Source organism: Corythoichthys intestinalis, chromosome 10, assembly GCF_030265065.1.
Source record: "Corythoichthys intestinalis isolate RoL2023-P3 chromosome 10, ASM3026506v1, whole genome shotgun sequence".
In the NCBI taxonomy this organism is placed as follows: Eukaryota; Metazoa; Chordata; class Actinopteri; order Syngnathiformes; family Syngnathidae; genus Corythoichthys; species Corythoichthys intestinalis.
The window spans coordinates 49,708,787-49,723,422 of NC_080404.1; the positions used below are offsets into that span (position 1 = coordinate 49,708,787).

The 14,636-nt window shown below is 37.3% G+C and overlaps 1 protein-coding gene across 1 annotated transcript in view; it reads right to left on the reverse strand.

Moving 5' to 3' along the window:
* Positions 1–14,636, reverse strand: part of lrpprc (leucine-rich pentatricopeptide repeat containing) — a 206,875-nt gene that overhangs the window by 6,647 nt on the left and 185,592 nt on the right. The window contains exons 35-37 of the mRNA XM_057849140.1: positions 10,758–10,832; positions 6,348–6,432; positions 1,280–1,422 (exon numbers count right to left, since the gene is read on the reverse strand). Of these exons, the coding sequence (XP_057705123.1) occupies positions 1,280–1,422; positions 6,348–6,432; positions 10,758–10,832 (303 nt within the window). The remainder of the gene's footprint in view (positions 1–1,279; positions 1,423–6,347; positions 6,433–10,757; positions 10,833–14,636) is intronic.

Below are 14,636 nucleotides of genomic sequence, written 5' to 3' on the forward strand. Positions count from 1 at the left end.
GGGATCCAGGTCTAGACTCATTGCTGGCCACTTTAGAAGTCTCCAATGCTTTCTAGCGCTTTTTGAAGTGTGTTTTGGGTCATTGTCCTGCTGGAAGACCCATGACCTGTGAGGGAGACCCAGTTTTCTCACACTGGGCTCTACATTATGCTGCAAAATGTGTTGGTAGTCTTGAGACTTCATAATGCCATGCACAATGTCAAGCAGTCCAGTGCCAGAGGTAGCAAAGCAACCCCAAAACATCAGGGAACCTCCGACATTTTTGACTGTGGGGACCGTGTTCTTTTCTTTGAAGGCCTCGTTTTTTTCCTAGTAAAGATTATGTGGATACATTATCCCAAAAAGCCCTACTTCTGTCTTATCTGACCAGAGAACATTCTTCCAAAACATTTTTGGCTTTCTCAGCTAAGTTTTGGCAAATTCCACCTGTCTTTTTTTATGTCTCTGGGTCAGAAGTGGGATCTTCCTGGGTAGAGTCCATTTTCATTCAGATGCCGACGGATAGTACGGGTTGACACTGTTGTACCCTCGGACTGCAGGACAGGCTGAACTTGTTTGGATGTTAGTCGAGGTTCTTTATCCACCACCCGCACGATCTTTCGTTGAAATCTCTCATCAATTTTTCTTTTCCGTCCACATCTTGGGAGGTTAGCAACAGTGCCGTGGGCTTTACACTTATTGATGACACTGTGCACGTTAGACACAGGAACATTCAGGTCTTTTGAGATGGACTTGTAGCCTTGAGATTGCCCATGCTTCCTCATATTTTTGCTTCTCAAGTCCTCAGACAGCTCTTTGGTCTTCTTTCTTTTCTCCATGCTCAATGTGGTACACACAAGGACAGAGGTCGGGTCAACTTTAATCCATTTTAACTGGGTGCAAGTGTGATTTAGTTATTGCCACCACCTGTTATGTGCCACTGGTAAGTAACAGGTACTGTTAATTACACAAATTAGTGAAGCATCACATGATTTTTCAAAGGGTGACAATACTTTTTCTGGCCCATTTTTGGAGTTTTGTGTAAAATAATAATGATTTCATTTTTTTCCTATTCTCTTTTGTGTTTTTTCATTGCAAGCAAAAAAATGCAGATATTACTACCATAGCATTTGTAATTGTAATTATTTTCCGGGAGAAATTGAGCATTATTTGACAGAATTGCAGGGGTGCCAATACTTTTGGCCAGCACTGTATGTATGTCAGTGCATTTCCTTGACTAAAGAATTACACTTTACGGATCAATTTGTGGTTATTGTGTTGACTGCAAAGTGAGACTTACAGGGGGCTCAGGAAAGGGTGCTTTCTTTCCTGCGCCGCGATACAGCACCGCCAGCCGCTTGAGTGACAGCTCGTCCACGACTACTCCCTCCTCTTGCATTCGCTCGTACAGTGCCTTGGCCGCCTCCAGGTCTTTGTCCACGGCTGCCACGAAAAAAAAAATGTTAACACACGGCGCATATTATTCGATACATGAGAAGTGTGGGTCATTACCTCGTTACACTCTAAATGCATATTTAAAATATTACACAGGGTTTATATAATTTTGTTAAAGTCAAATTGAACTTTCAAGATGATTTTCAAGCTTTCAGAGCACCTCGCTCTGCTATATTAAAAATGATTGTATCACAATAAAAATAGACGGCATTATATCAAATGAATTAGAATCAAAATTCTCAACAAGGAAAACCATTAGCAGACCTTGCTTTCTCAAGTTCGAGCACTTTAAGAGCACTTTCGCCACATTCATGCCACTTTACTAACCTTGAGCAAAGCATAAGAAAATTTGAAATAGAGGAACCCCTTGCAAACTCATAGGAGTCAAGAGGGTTTTTTGAATATTAATGATCACTTCAATTGCTATACATTATAACTTTGTCATGATTAATCTATAAATACAGTTTTTATTCAATAATGTGTTGTGAGGGTGTTTCCCCACTTCCTTGTTAAATAAAGGTTTAATTCATAAAAGAACCAGTTTATGTCTATTTTATTGAGAAATAAAGACGAAACCCAAGTGTGCAAACGTCTCTCCTCTGGGCACCTTGTTTGAGCAGCTAGCTAATGCTAATGAAATAGTCATGTCTGCTGAGCTAACAGAAGAAAATGGTCGGGATTCTAGTCAAAAGACGGACGGTCGGCATGTCGGACAAAAGAAGTGCTGAGTGGCGGGCCATGTAACGATTAGCACGCAAGGCTAGGCAGGACAGCTAACTCATTAGTGGACATGTTCTTCAAAAATGTCTGCATGTCCTTCCTACTATGCCTTCACTTATACACGTATGTACACAAAAAGCACTCATTTCACAGGAGTTAGGGACCAAGACATCTTAATACAGGGTTTTTACAAATTTCAAGAAGTGAAATTCTTAATTCATTTCTAGGACCATTTAGAACCAGTGTTGTTTTTTTGGCACTCATTTTACTTTTAGCCTTAGTCTTTCAGACGAAAATAGTTCATTTAGTAATATTTTAGTCATTTTCAAATGTGTTCGTCTTCGTCTAGATTTAGGGGCCGTTTACATGGTGTCTCTCCGAGAATACGAAAAATGTCAAATTTGCATTTGCGTCTCTATTTGAACAATGTCGCGATTCCCATGAAAACGATGTAGTATTCATGCCAGGCCCTAGGGGGCCAGATTTACTGGGCGACAAAGAATGATGCACTTTGACACCACCAAGCTCCCTCAGCACAGAAAAAAAATATGCCCGCCCACTCAAAGCAATGTCATTTTTCTTTTGCTCAAAAAGGCAGAAAAATTGAAACGTTCAACATATTTAATTTAAAAATATTATTAAAACAGTAAATTAAAGCCGACATTCCGCCATATTTGCTGTTTTTAATGTTTAGTAACACCGCTGCGCACGCCCAATGTGACGTGTACGAGTGCTGACGTTAACGACGCGGTCTCGCGCCGCAGGAGCCTTTGATATGCATGCCGAGGACGCCCCCCTTAACCCCCCGCAATCAGATTCTTCCACTTTGGAGGCAGGATTCAGAATTTTTCGTCTTCGCCGACACCATATGCACGCGAGGCGAGTCCGCAACTCAGTCATTGCGTCTTTGTGTCGCAGAATCGCCATGTAAACTGCCCCTTAGTCGACAATTCTCAAAATGTTTTCGTCAATAAGCTTCAAAGGTTTTAGTTCATGAATAGTCTCCCAAAGACTTTGGAGTTTTTGGAGTTTTTCCTTGCCGACATGGAGGGTCTAAGGATGGGGGATACCCAGGACTTGAATTTATTTATTCATCTTTGTTGCTTCATTTGATGTTTCTGATTATGTATCACATTGTCTCTGCAAAGCCCTTTGAGACAACGTTGTTGTGATGCAGGGCTATACAAATAAAATTGAATTGAATACATAAAAAAAAAAAAGTTTTCTAACAATTTCGAATGAGCATGACAGATGAGCTCATAACGGTAGAGTCTACAAGGATATCCCCATTTTCATGATGATTATACAAACTCAGCAGGAAAGCAGCACATTATTTGTTAGTTAATTAAATTCACCTGGACGCCATGAACTGTACGTAAAATGTTTTCCAAGAGTTTGAGAAGACACTGAGTCACCTCGCTAAATGCTAATGCGAACGCTATGCTAACTAGAGATGTCCCGATCATGTCATTTTCAAAGTATCGGAATCGGCAAAAAAATATCGGCCATGCCTTTTTTAAATATATATACTGTATGTATATATATGTATATATATATATATATTTTAAAAATTAAATCGTTTTCTAATTGTATTTAACGTTACAGACATAATATGTTACACTCATCCAGAGTCTTTAGTTTAGGCTTAAGGTAGGGCTAACAAATTTATCCCAATAACGGCGGTAATAAGTCTTTTTTTAATAATGTATCACGTTAAAATACTTAACGCAATTAAAGCATGCGTTGCACGACCCACTCACGCATTGTCGCGCTCAATCTGGTGCCATTTTACCTATACAGAGAGATAAAAGGCAGCGTAATATGAGTAGAATAAATTTTGGCAGCCTTTAGAGGCTTATTTTAATTGGCTAAAGCCTTACAATCCCTCTCCCTGCAATTAGAAACATCAGGAGAAGCAATGTGGGGAAGCAAGGTAGCAATTGATCTTTTTCTTAACACCTTAGTTTATTTCCCAACGCAGAGAAGATATATCAATTGGTAGCACTACGCACAGTCATGGTTCCACTTCCCATCATGCATTGGGGCATGGCTACAGTATCATTTACTGAAAGCTCAACAAATACACTAGATGGCAATATTTAGTCACAATATACAAAGTCACAAGTCTTTCTATCCGTGGCTCCCTCTCACAGAAAGAACGTTAATAAAGTAAATGCCATCTTGAGGATTTATTGTCATAATAAACAAATACAGTACTTGTGTACTGTATGTTGAATGTATATATTCGTCCGAGTTTTATTCATTTTTTTCTTAATGCATTGCCAAAATGTATATGATCGGGAAAAATTATCGGGAATGATTGGAATTGAATCGGAAGCAAAAAAAAAAAAGCAATCGGATTGGGAAATATCGGGATCGGCAGATACTCAAACTAAAGCGATCGGGATCGGATCGGGAGCAAAAAAACATGATCGGAACAACCCTAATGCTAACGCTACAAGTTAGTTTAGTGTGTGATGATCACTTAGCACAGACCTTTAGAGGCTAAAGCAACATGGCATATCTAGCCAAGATAAGAAATCAAAACTTACCAAGCAGCACCTGACACACGTTTCACAAAAGGAGCTTGGAATGGGCACAGGCTTACTCACTGGTCGGTAGAGAGGCGTAGCCTGTCACACGAGTGACACGACTAAACACTGCTAAATGCGTGCTAACTACCAATGTTGTTAATAACGGTGTTACTAACGGCGTATTTTTTTTTCAGTAGTGAGTAATCTAATTAATTACTTTTCTCATCTTAGCAACGGCGTTACCGTTACTGAGGCGGGAAAGGCGTGCGTTACTATGCGTTACTATGTTGGTTGAGTGCCGTGAGAAAAGTCTGAGAAAGATGGACTCACGGAGACGAGAGAGCAGAGCAGGAGTGGGGAGGAGGCAAGGGAGTGTGACGCCGTTGCAAACGCGATGCTACTATGCTAGGTGGCTCCAATAATACCTGACTGTAGCCTATAGCCCACAAACTACGCCCACATGATGCTTCGGTACATATCACATATACACAGAACTAGATGCCAATGACAGACACGGCGGCATTAGCAACATGTATAATAAAGAACTCGATGCGTTAGTAAACAGCCGCCATGTTAAAGCAGTAGACTTCTCAGGAAGGCTCTGTTGTAGAGAACCTTCCAAGCGAACGTAAGTAACTTTTTATGTAAAATGCTCCTAAATCGACAAAATCTTGACTTAAATCTATCTTTAAATGATGAAACAGTTTTAAAAGTTACACATGTCCAAAATAGACAGAAGGGAACTAATGCAATAACAGGAGCAAATTTAACAACTTTAACGGTTGATTCACAACATTAAACGACTTCCACACATAGCAAAAAAAAAAAAATATATAAAAAATATTCATTTTTTTCTTAATGCATTGCCAAAATGTATATGATCGGGAAAAATTATCAAGAATGATTGGAATTGAATCGGGAGCAAAAAAAAAAAAAAAAAAGCAATCGGATCGGGAAATATCGGGATCGGCAGATACTCAAACTAAAACGATCAGGATCGGATCGGGAGCAAAAAATCATGATCGGAACAAGCCTACACGGTACGATTTGTTTTCTAATCTTAGCAAGAGGAAATATGCAATGCTGCTTTAGCCTTTGCAGGTGTGTGCTGAGTGATCATCAGACGCTAAATGTAACTCCCAGTGTTAACATTGGCGTTAGCATTAGCTTCAGAATGGCGAAAGTCCTCTTAAAACACTGTGTATGTTCATTCAAAATGGTTGGAAACCTTTATTTTCGGACTGAAACTTTAGAATTTCACAGACGAAAACATTGTGAGTAACTGTCGACTAAAACAAGAAGAAATTTGCACAAGATTTAATCAACTAAAACTAGACGAAGACGAACACATTTTGAAATGACTAGAACATGACTAAGACTAATAAGTATTTTCGTTCAAAAAAGACAGACTAAAAAAAAAACGCTGCTTAGAACAGAATTTCATGCCAAAAATATGGAATCTTCATGGCCAACCTCACAAAAAAATAAATTAACTAAATTAACTAAATTTCACGACTAACCTTACAAAAAATCTTGCTCTGAAAATATCTTAAGACAAATCTAGGCACATTGTACAATTCCCTTGTAAAGTGACAGAGTGGACATGATTTTACGATCTCGATTCTTTCCTTCGTGAAAACTCGAGGGTGCGGCTCTTACCGTGACACTTCATCAGGTACGAGTACAGTACTTCTTTCTCGGCGAAGTCAGGGATCAGGGTCAGCAAGTTATTGATTTTGCCCACCTGTCAAGTCACAAGTGAGAACAATTTTCAGTTTTCAATGTGGATTAGCCTGATGTGCCTTTTGTTATCATCATGTAATCAAGTGGTCGTAGAGGATTGAATGACAGGATCCAAATATTTTCACCACTAGGAATATGTAATGTTGATTCAATGTCTTGAATTTCTATTTTCTTTCATAAGTGATGCTGGCTTTGCATGTTATGCGAAAGCTATATCTATAAAATTCCTCAATTTTATTATGAGAATAATAATTATTATTCTCCCCACTTATTTTGACACCTCGCACAGGCAAAACCGTTTTATCAATTAACACTGTTCGAATACCAAAATGACTGGCATTCTCGCGCGACACTGGAAACCTTTCGTTTGACACCCAAAACATTTCCATTCGCCTGAAAATAGTTTTTTCCCCTTTTTTTTAACAACAACAAAATTCAAACTGTATCTATCATTGAACGACAAAACAGTCGTACTTCGACATACGATCCTTTCGACATTCAACGTAAAAATTTGACTTGTCATATTTGTCTCTAAATATGACGACATGCTCAAAATACGACGATTTACGACAGCATCGGAATTTCATAGTTTTCCCGCAAGACGGACTCACGGCGGATTTTCTTGTGAGAGAAATCAACAGGGTCCCAAGAAGGTTAATGGTGAAAAAAGGTAAAGCTTACCATTGAAATTAAGAAGGAAATTATAGAAAAATATGAGCGTGGTGTGCATGTGAGCGAAATGGCTACACAAAGGGGCTCACCGGTCCCCAACACCCACGCCAACAACAACAGAACATGAAAAGCGAAAGTAAAAACTCTACTGCACCTCTTTCTCGTCAGTCACATGGTGCGTTCAGGAACAGCATGCAAAACACAACTGTCAGATTAGAACCCGATTCCCTACATTAAATTGTTTTCAAAATTATATTAATAATTAATAGAGATGTCCGATCACGTCATTTTCAAAGTATCGGGATCGGCAAAAAAATATCGGCCATGCCTTTTTTAAATATATATATATTAGGGCTGTCAAAATTAACGCGTTAACGCGCGGTAATTAATTTTTTAAATTAATCACGTTAAAATATTTGACGCAATTAACGCACATGTCCCGCTTAGACAGTATTCTGCCTTTTGGTAAGTTTAAAGCAAGGCTTTTTGTGCTGTCTAACAGCGAACTCTTGTGGCCGCTTTGCGACATGGTTTATTGATTTCTTGCCAGTTCAATATGGCTGCACGACGTCTCTGTTGTGCTTATATGATCCTTGGACAAGATTTGTCCGTAAGTATGGTTGTTGTAAAGAATGTACATATTATGTTAGTAAGCGAAATGTTATATTTTTTGTATGAGACGCTTTTTGTTTATGTTTAGTTAACCTGTATAGCGTGCTAAGCTAACGTTGTTGCTAATGCAATGCTTGTGTACTTTTTTTTGGTTGTTTTAAGACGGTCTAAAGAGGACAATGGTTTGAGGCCATTTTGTTAATAAATCAGATGAAAAAGGAAGAAGTCTGATTATTACGGCGTCGTTCACTAGCTGTCTAGCTTTGGAAAAAGTAGACGCTTCCGAGTGAGGACAGCATAGACAGATTTAAATGACAGTAGAGTGAAATGCCCACTACAGTCCTTATGTACCGTATGTTGAATGTATATATCCATCTTGTGTCTTATCTTTCCATTCCAACAATTTATTTTACAGAATATATATATAATTCACAGAAAAATATGGCATATTTTATAGATGGGTTGAATTGCGATTAATTGCGATTAATTACGATTAATTAATTTTTAAGCTGTAATTAACTTGATTAAATTTTTTAATCGTTTGACAGCCCTAATATATATTTTTTAAATCAGCCGTTTTCTAATTGTATTTAACGTTACAGACATAATATGTTACACTCATCCAGAGTCTTTAGTTTAGGCTTAAGGTAGGGTTATCAAATTTATCCCGATAACCGCGGTAATTAATTTTTTAAAAAAATGTATCACGTTAAAATATTGAATGCATTTGATGCATACACTGCACATCCCACTCACGCATTGACGCGCTCAATCTGTAATGACGCCGTTTTACCTATATAGAAAGATTAAAGGCAGTGTAAAATGAGCAGAGTGAATTTTGGCAGCCTTTGGAGCCTTTTTTTAATTGGCTAAAGCCTTACAATCCCTCTCCCTACGATATCATGGGAAGCAATGTGGGGAAACAAGGTAGCAATTGATCTTTTTCTTAACACCTTAAGTTATTTCCCAACGCAGAGAAGACATATCAATTGGTAGCACTACGCGCAGTCATGGTTCCACTTCCCATCATGCATTTGGGCATGGCTACAGTATCATTTACTGAAAGCTCAACAAATACACTAGATGGCAATATTTAGTCACAATATACAAAGTCAGATTTGTCCTTTAAGAATTACAAGTCTTTCTATCCGTGGATCCCTCTCACAGAAAGAATGTTAATAATGTAAATGCCATCTTGAGGATTTATTGTCATAATAAACAAACACAGTACTTCTGTAATGTATGTTGAATGTATATATTCGTCCGAGTTTTATTCATTTTTTTCTTGCATTGCCAAAATGTATATGATTGGGAAAAATTATCAGGAATGATTGGAATTGAATCGGGAGCAAAAAAAAGCAATCGGATCAGGAAATATCGGGATCGGCAGATACTCAAACTAAAACGATCAGGATCGGAAGCAAAAAAACATGATCGGAACAACCCTAATTTTAAGTTTTGTTATGCCAATAAAAAATAATGAATCGGGATTTTATAAGGGAATGACTTTGAATTTTTTGATGCCGCTGCTCATGGAGACTCATATATGGCTAAGGTAGGTGCCTGTTTTGGTTTTAGGTCGGTAGCAGCTTTGGTTTTAAAAATATTTGAACTTAAAATTTTTGAAATTAGGCCCCCACATCTCGGCTCTATGATGTCTATGCCTGCTGTTTGTGTTAAATTGTCAAATATAAAACTATTCAGTCTTATTTTTTTCTGTTGAATGTTTACGTTAACAAGTTGAATACATATTATCAAGCTTGAAAAACATCAACATTACAAAGTTTGACAAAAGATTTGGGGATTTTTTGTCTTTTTGGGTCCGAAATTTTGATTAAAATTGGCCAGTGAAGATAACAACAGTTTAGAAACAAAGGTTATGGTGTCCTGATAAAAAGGACCAACCCAGGCCATAGTGAACATTTTTTTTCTTTGAAATCAAAGGCATGCAAATTCAGACAAAGTAGGCTCAGGTGTTATAGGTTGACGTGTAGAAAACTACAAATACTACACTATAGAGATGTCCCGATCGATCGGCATCGATCGGGTCCGATCACGTCATTTTCAAAGTATCGGAATTGGCAAAAAAATATCGGACATGCCTTTTTTAATATATATATATATATATATATTTGTTTTAATTAAATCGTTTTCTAATTGTATTTAACGTTACAGGCAAAATGTCTTACACTCATCCAGAGTCTTTAGTTTTGGCTTAAAGTGGGGCTGTCAAATTTATCGCGTCAACGGCGGTATTAACATTAAAATATAACACAATAAACGCATGCGCTGCCCTACCCACTCACGCATTGTCGCGTTCAATCTATAATGGCGCCATATTACGTATACATAGAACTAAACGCAACGTAAAATGAGTAGAGAGAATTTTGGCAGCCTTTGAAGCCTTTTTAATAGGCTATAACCTTACAATCCCTCTCTCAACGATCAGAAATATCGTGGGAAGCAATGTGGGGAAGAAAGGTAGTAGTTGATCTTTTCTTAACACCCTATTTTATTTCCCAACGCTGAGAAGATATATCAATTGGTACCAATACGCACAGTCATGGTTGCACTTCCCGTCATGCATTTGGGCAGAAGTTAAATGGCTGAATTATCATTTACTGAAAGCTCATAAAAATCCTCTAGATGGCAATATTAAGTCACAATATACAAAGTCACAAGTCTTTCTATCCTTGGATCCCTCTCAAAGAAAGAATGTTAATAACGTAAATGCCATCTTGAGGATTTACTGTCATAATAAACAAATACAGTACTTATGTACTGTATGTGGAATGTATATATTCGTCCGAGTTTTATTCATTTTTTTTCTTAATGCATTGCCAAAATGTATATGACCGGGAAAAATTATTGGGAATGATTGGAATTGAATCGGGAGCAAAAAAAAAAAAGCAATCGGATCGGAAAATATCGGGATCGGCAGATACTCAAACTAAAACGATCGGGAGCAATAAACATGATCGGAACAACCCTACTACACTATATACTAAAACCACCAAAAAAGAATAAAAAATCTGAAAGGACCTGTCCTGGGGTCTGAGATGTTTTTGCCAAGTAGGACACCAGCACTTCTTTCTGCTCAGCCAGGGCGTTGACTCTCTGCAGGAAGAAATGGAAAATTGAAATCAAAGAGAAGACTAATCGTGCATTTAACATCGATAAGAACATATATTTGATGAGAAAATCTAATGTTTAGTTGCCAGCCTCGGATTAATCTTAAAGGGCTTGTTTAGACATAAGCACATGGATAAAGATTAAACATGTGACGTAACAAGATTTAGAAACATACATGCTCTTAATCCAAAAGGAAAAGATTCTTTAATGTGCAGAAGAGATACGGGCGTTGACACAAAACATGGCTCTATGCGTGTTATTTCGTGTTTGTGAGAGCATGTGTTTTCTACTGACTGAGCAGCAGTGACATTCGGAAAGCAACACATTCTAGTCTTATTGAATTCAAAGCAGGGTGCCTGCGAGGCTTTTAACACCATGCCCGCAAGCGTAGACGTTCACGTACATACACGCGCACAAACGGAATGATTTGAGTACAATCAGGCAATTAGAGCGACACTGTGCACATTGGCTCCATCCTTAGTATTTTATTTATTTATTTCATTCCCAGCCTTCCCCCCAAGTGACGCCGGAACTGACCCGGCGGCTCCTAAAAGCTCCGGATGCTCCCAGGGAACGTCTCATCTTTTCTCTCTACTTACATGTGTTCCTGGTTGTACTTCCTAATGACTTCACGCTCACCTCCCATATGCCCACCAGCCGCCTCTCTTGATAGGCACGTCACGGTTATTGTGCGCCCGTCTACTTAAAAGCTTTTCAGAGTTTCGTCGCTTCACTTTTTGATGGGATGGCCCCGGTTGCTTTGCTGCGCAGCCCTCCACTGAGGCCCACAGAAAGGTCGACATACGAGGGATGTTAGATGTAAAAGGATGGGTAATTCTGTAATTTAGCTGTGCGCATTGCACTACATGAGTTCTTCAAGGCCTCATATTTCGCTCACATTACACTGTAGGCCAGAGTAGGTTTGGGTTAGTAAACTGGACTTGACCATTTAGTATGGAAGGTGTTGTCATTTGTCCCACTGTAGAGGGTCAAAAGTACAGTGGGGCAAATAAGTACTTAGTCTAGTGCTGCAACGATTAATCGATTAACTCCAGTATTCGATTAGAAAAAAAAATTTCGAAGTAAATTTTGTTGCTTCGAGTATTCGTTTAATTGAAGTGGCATTGTAATGGTTTATTTTGAAAGTGTTTGGTCTGCCTCATTTCACATGGCTTAATCCAGCTGCTGTCTGTTAAAATCAACTTAAGCTAAGTTTTTGTTTAAGCTAATGTTTTTTAATGCATTTGTAATTTAGTTTATACGTAGGTATATTGCCTGAACCATTTGTTAAGAGTATTGTTAAAAAAAAAAAAGTTAGCATTTTATAGCATTTAAGCTAGCAGACTTTTGCTATGTAAGTTAGCCAATTGTTCTTTTGTTGTACTTAGATCCTTATTTGTTAATTTTTTATACAGTTTGAGGCTCAGCTCAGGTATTTTAATTTTTTATGTTCCTTATTCGATTAACTCGAGTATTCGATTAGAAAAAAATATTCAAATTAAATTTTGTTGCTTCGAGTATTCGTTTAATTGAAGTGGCATTGTAATGGTTTATTTTGAAAGTGTTTGGTCTGCCTGATTTCACATGGCTTAATCCAGCTGCTGCCTGTTAAGACCAATGTAAGCTAAGTTTTTGTTTAAGCTAATGTTTTTTAATGAATTTGTAATTTAGTTTGTAGGTATATTGCCTGAACCATTTGTTAAGAGCATTGTTTAAAAAAAAAGTTAGCATTTTATAGCATTTAAGCTAGCGGACTTTTGCTATGTAAGTTAGCCAATTGTTCTTTTGTTGTACTTAGATCCTTATTTATTAATTTTTATACCGTTTGAGGCTCAGCTCAGGTATTTTAAATTTTTTATGTTCCTTATTCGATTAACTCGAGTATTCGATTAGAAAAAATATTCGAATTAAATTTTGTTGCTTCGAGTATTCGTTTAATTGAAGTGGCAATGTAATGGTTTATTTTGAAAGTGTTTGGTCTGCCTGATTTCACATGGCTTAATCCAGCTGCTGCCTGTTAAGACCAACGTAAGCTAAGTTTTTGTTTAAGATGTTTTTTTAATGCATTTGTAATTTAGTTCATACGTAGGTATATTGCCTGAACCATTTGTTAAGAGCATTGTTAAAAAAAAAAAAAAAAAGTTAGCATTTTATAGCATTTAAGCTAGCGGACTTTTGCTATGTAAGTTAGCCAGTTGTTCTTTTGTTGTACTTAGATCCTTATTTATTGAATTTCTTTATACCGTTTGAGGCTCAGCTCAGGTATTTCAATTTTTTATGTTCCTTATCCGATTACTCGATTATTCAAACTAACTAGTTTATCGATTAATCGACTACTAAAATAATCGATAGCTGCAGCCCTAATTTAGTCAACCACTAATTGTGCAAGTTCTCCCACTTGAAAATATTAAAGAGGCCTGTAATTGTCAACATGGGTAAACCTCAACCATGAGAGACAATGTGGGAAAAAAAACAGAAAATCCCATTGTTTTATTTTTAAAGAATTTATTTGCAAATCATGGTGGAAAATAATTATTTGGTCAATACAAAAACTTTGTTATGTACCGTTTGTTGGCAATAGCGAAGGAAAAAAGCTCTTTGTTTTGTGACGGCCGCCATGATGGATTTTGTATATCTACACAATTATGGAATTTAATCTAAGTTGTGATTGTAGGTAGAAAAATGCAAATTTTTCTTTTGTTGAGTAAAATTAAGATGATTTGCATGCTTTCCTCAAGTATCAAGTTTGTGATGTGAAAATTGAGCGATTTATTAGCTGTTGAAAACTTGCGGTAAATTTAAAAAAAAAAAAAAATTAAGTTGCTATTTTGGGCAAAAACTTATACGTTAAATATTGCTATTGATCCTGAAAATATAGGGTATTATCTCTGCATTTGTTGATTTTTGTGCATAAAGCGTAAAATTTGAGAATTTTATAGCCATTTTAAGCTTTGTTATGCTTGTATATAAAAAAATAATCGGAATTTTATTAGGGAATGACTTTGAAGTCGCTGCTCATGGAGACTCATATATGCCTAAGGGAGTTGTCTGTTCTGGTTTTAGGTCGCGAGCGGCTTTGATTTTGAAAATATTTGAATTCTAAGATTTTGAAACTAGGCCCCCTATGGATCGGCCGCGAGCCTGGTGTCCCGTCAGCTGATAGTGAAGTCAATGAAAATATATATTTGCTTTTCTGCTTTCATGCTTGTACAGCCTCACTCTCCCTCCTGTTGCTTTTCTTGATCAGCAGTGCACTGCGAGTTTTGCTTGTTAAAGGTAACGATGATTAGCAAGCGTTGAAGCTTTGATGGTTTGGCAGCGCTACCTTCAAAGACGCCGAATGTGTCAATCATCGTTTAGCTTGTTAAACACTAAAGCGCTGTGACAACTCATTCACTCATTCAACTCACTCAATGAAGTATTTAATAGAGACAAGCATTTTTCTACATTATACTTGTTAAAAAATAATTTGCATTATGAAGGCGGCACGATGGAACAGTAACATATTTAAAACTTTTAAAAAATTTATTTATTTTTTGGAATAACACTTTTTTCCGGATAGCTATTTATTTAACCTTTAATTCAACTGCATAAGAGATGATTCTGAGTCTAGGAAATTCAGACACTTCACACATGCTTTAGGCTAGAGATGTCCCGATCGATCGGGGCCGATCACGTCATTTTCAAAGTATCGGAATCGGCAATAATAAATAAATATCGGCCATGCCTTTTTTTAATATCTATATATTTTTTTAATTACATCGTTTTCTAATTGTATTTAACGTTACA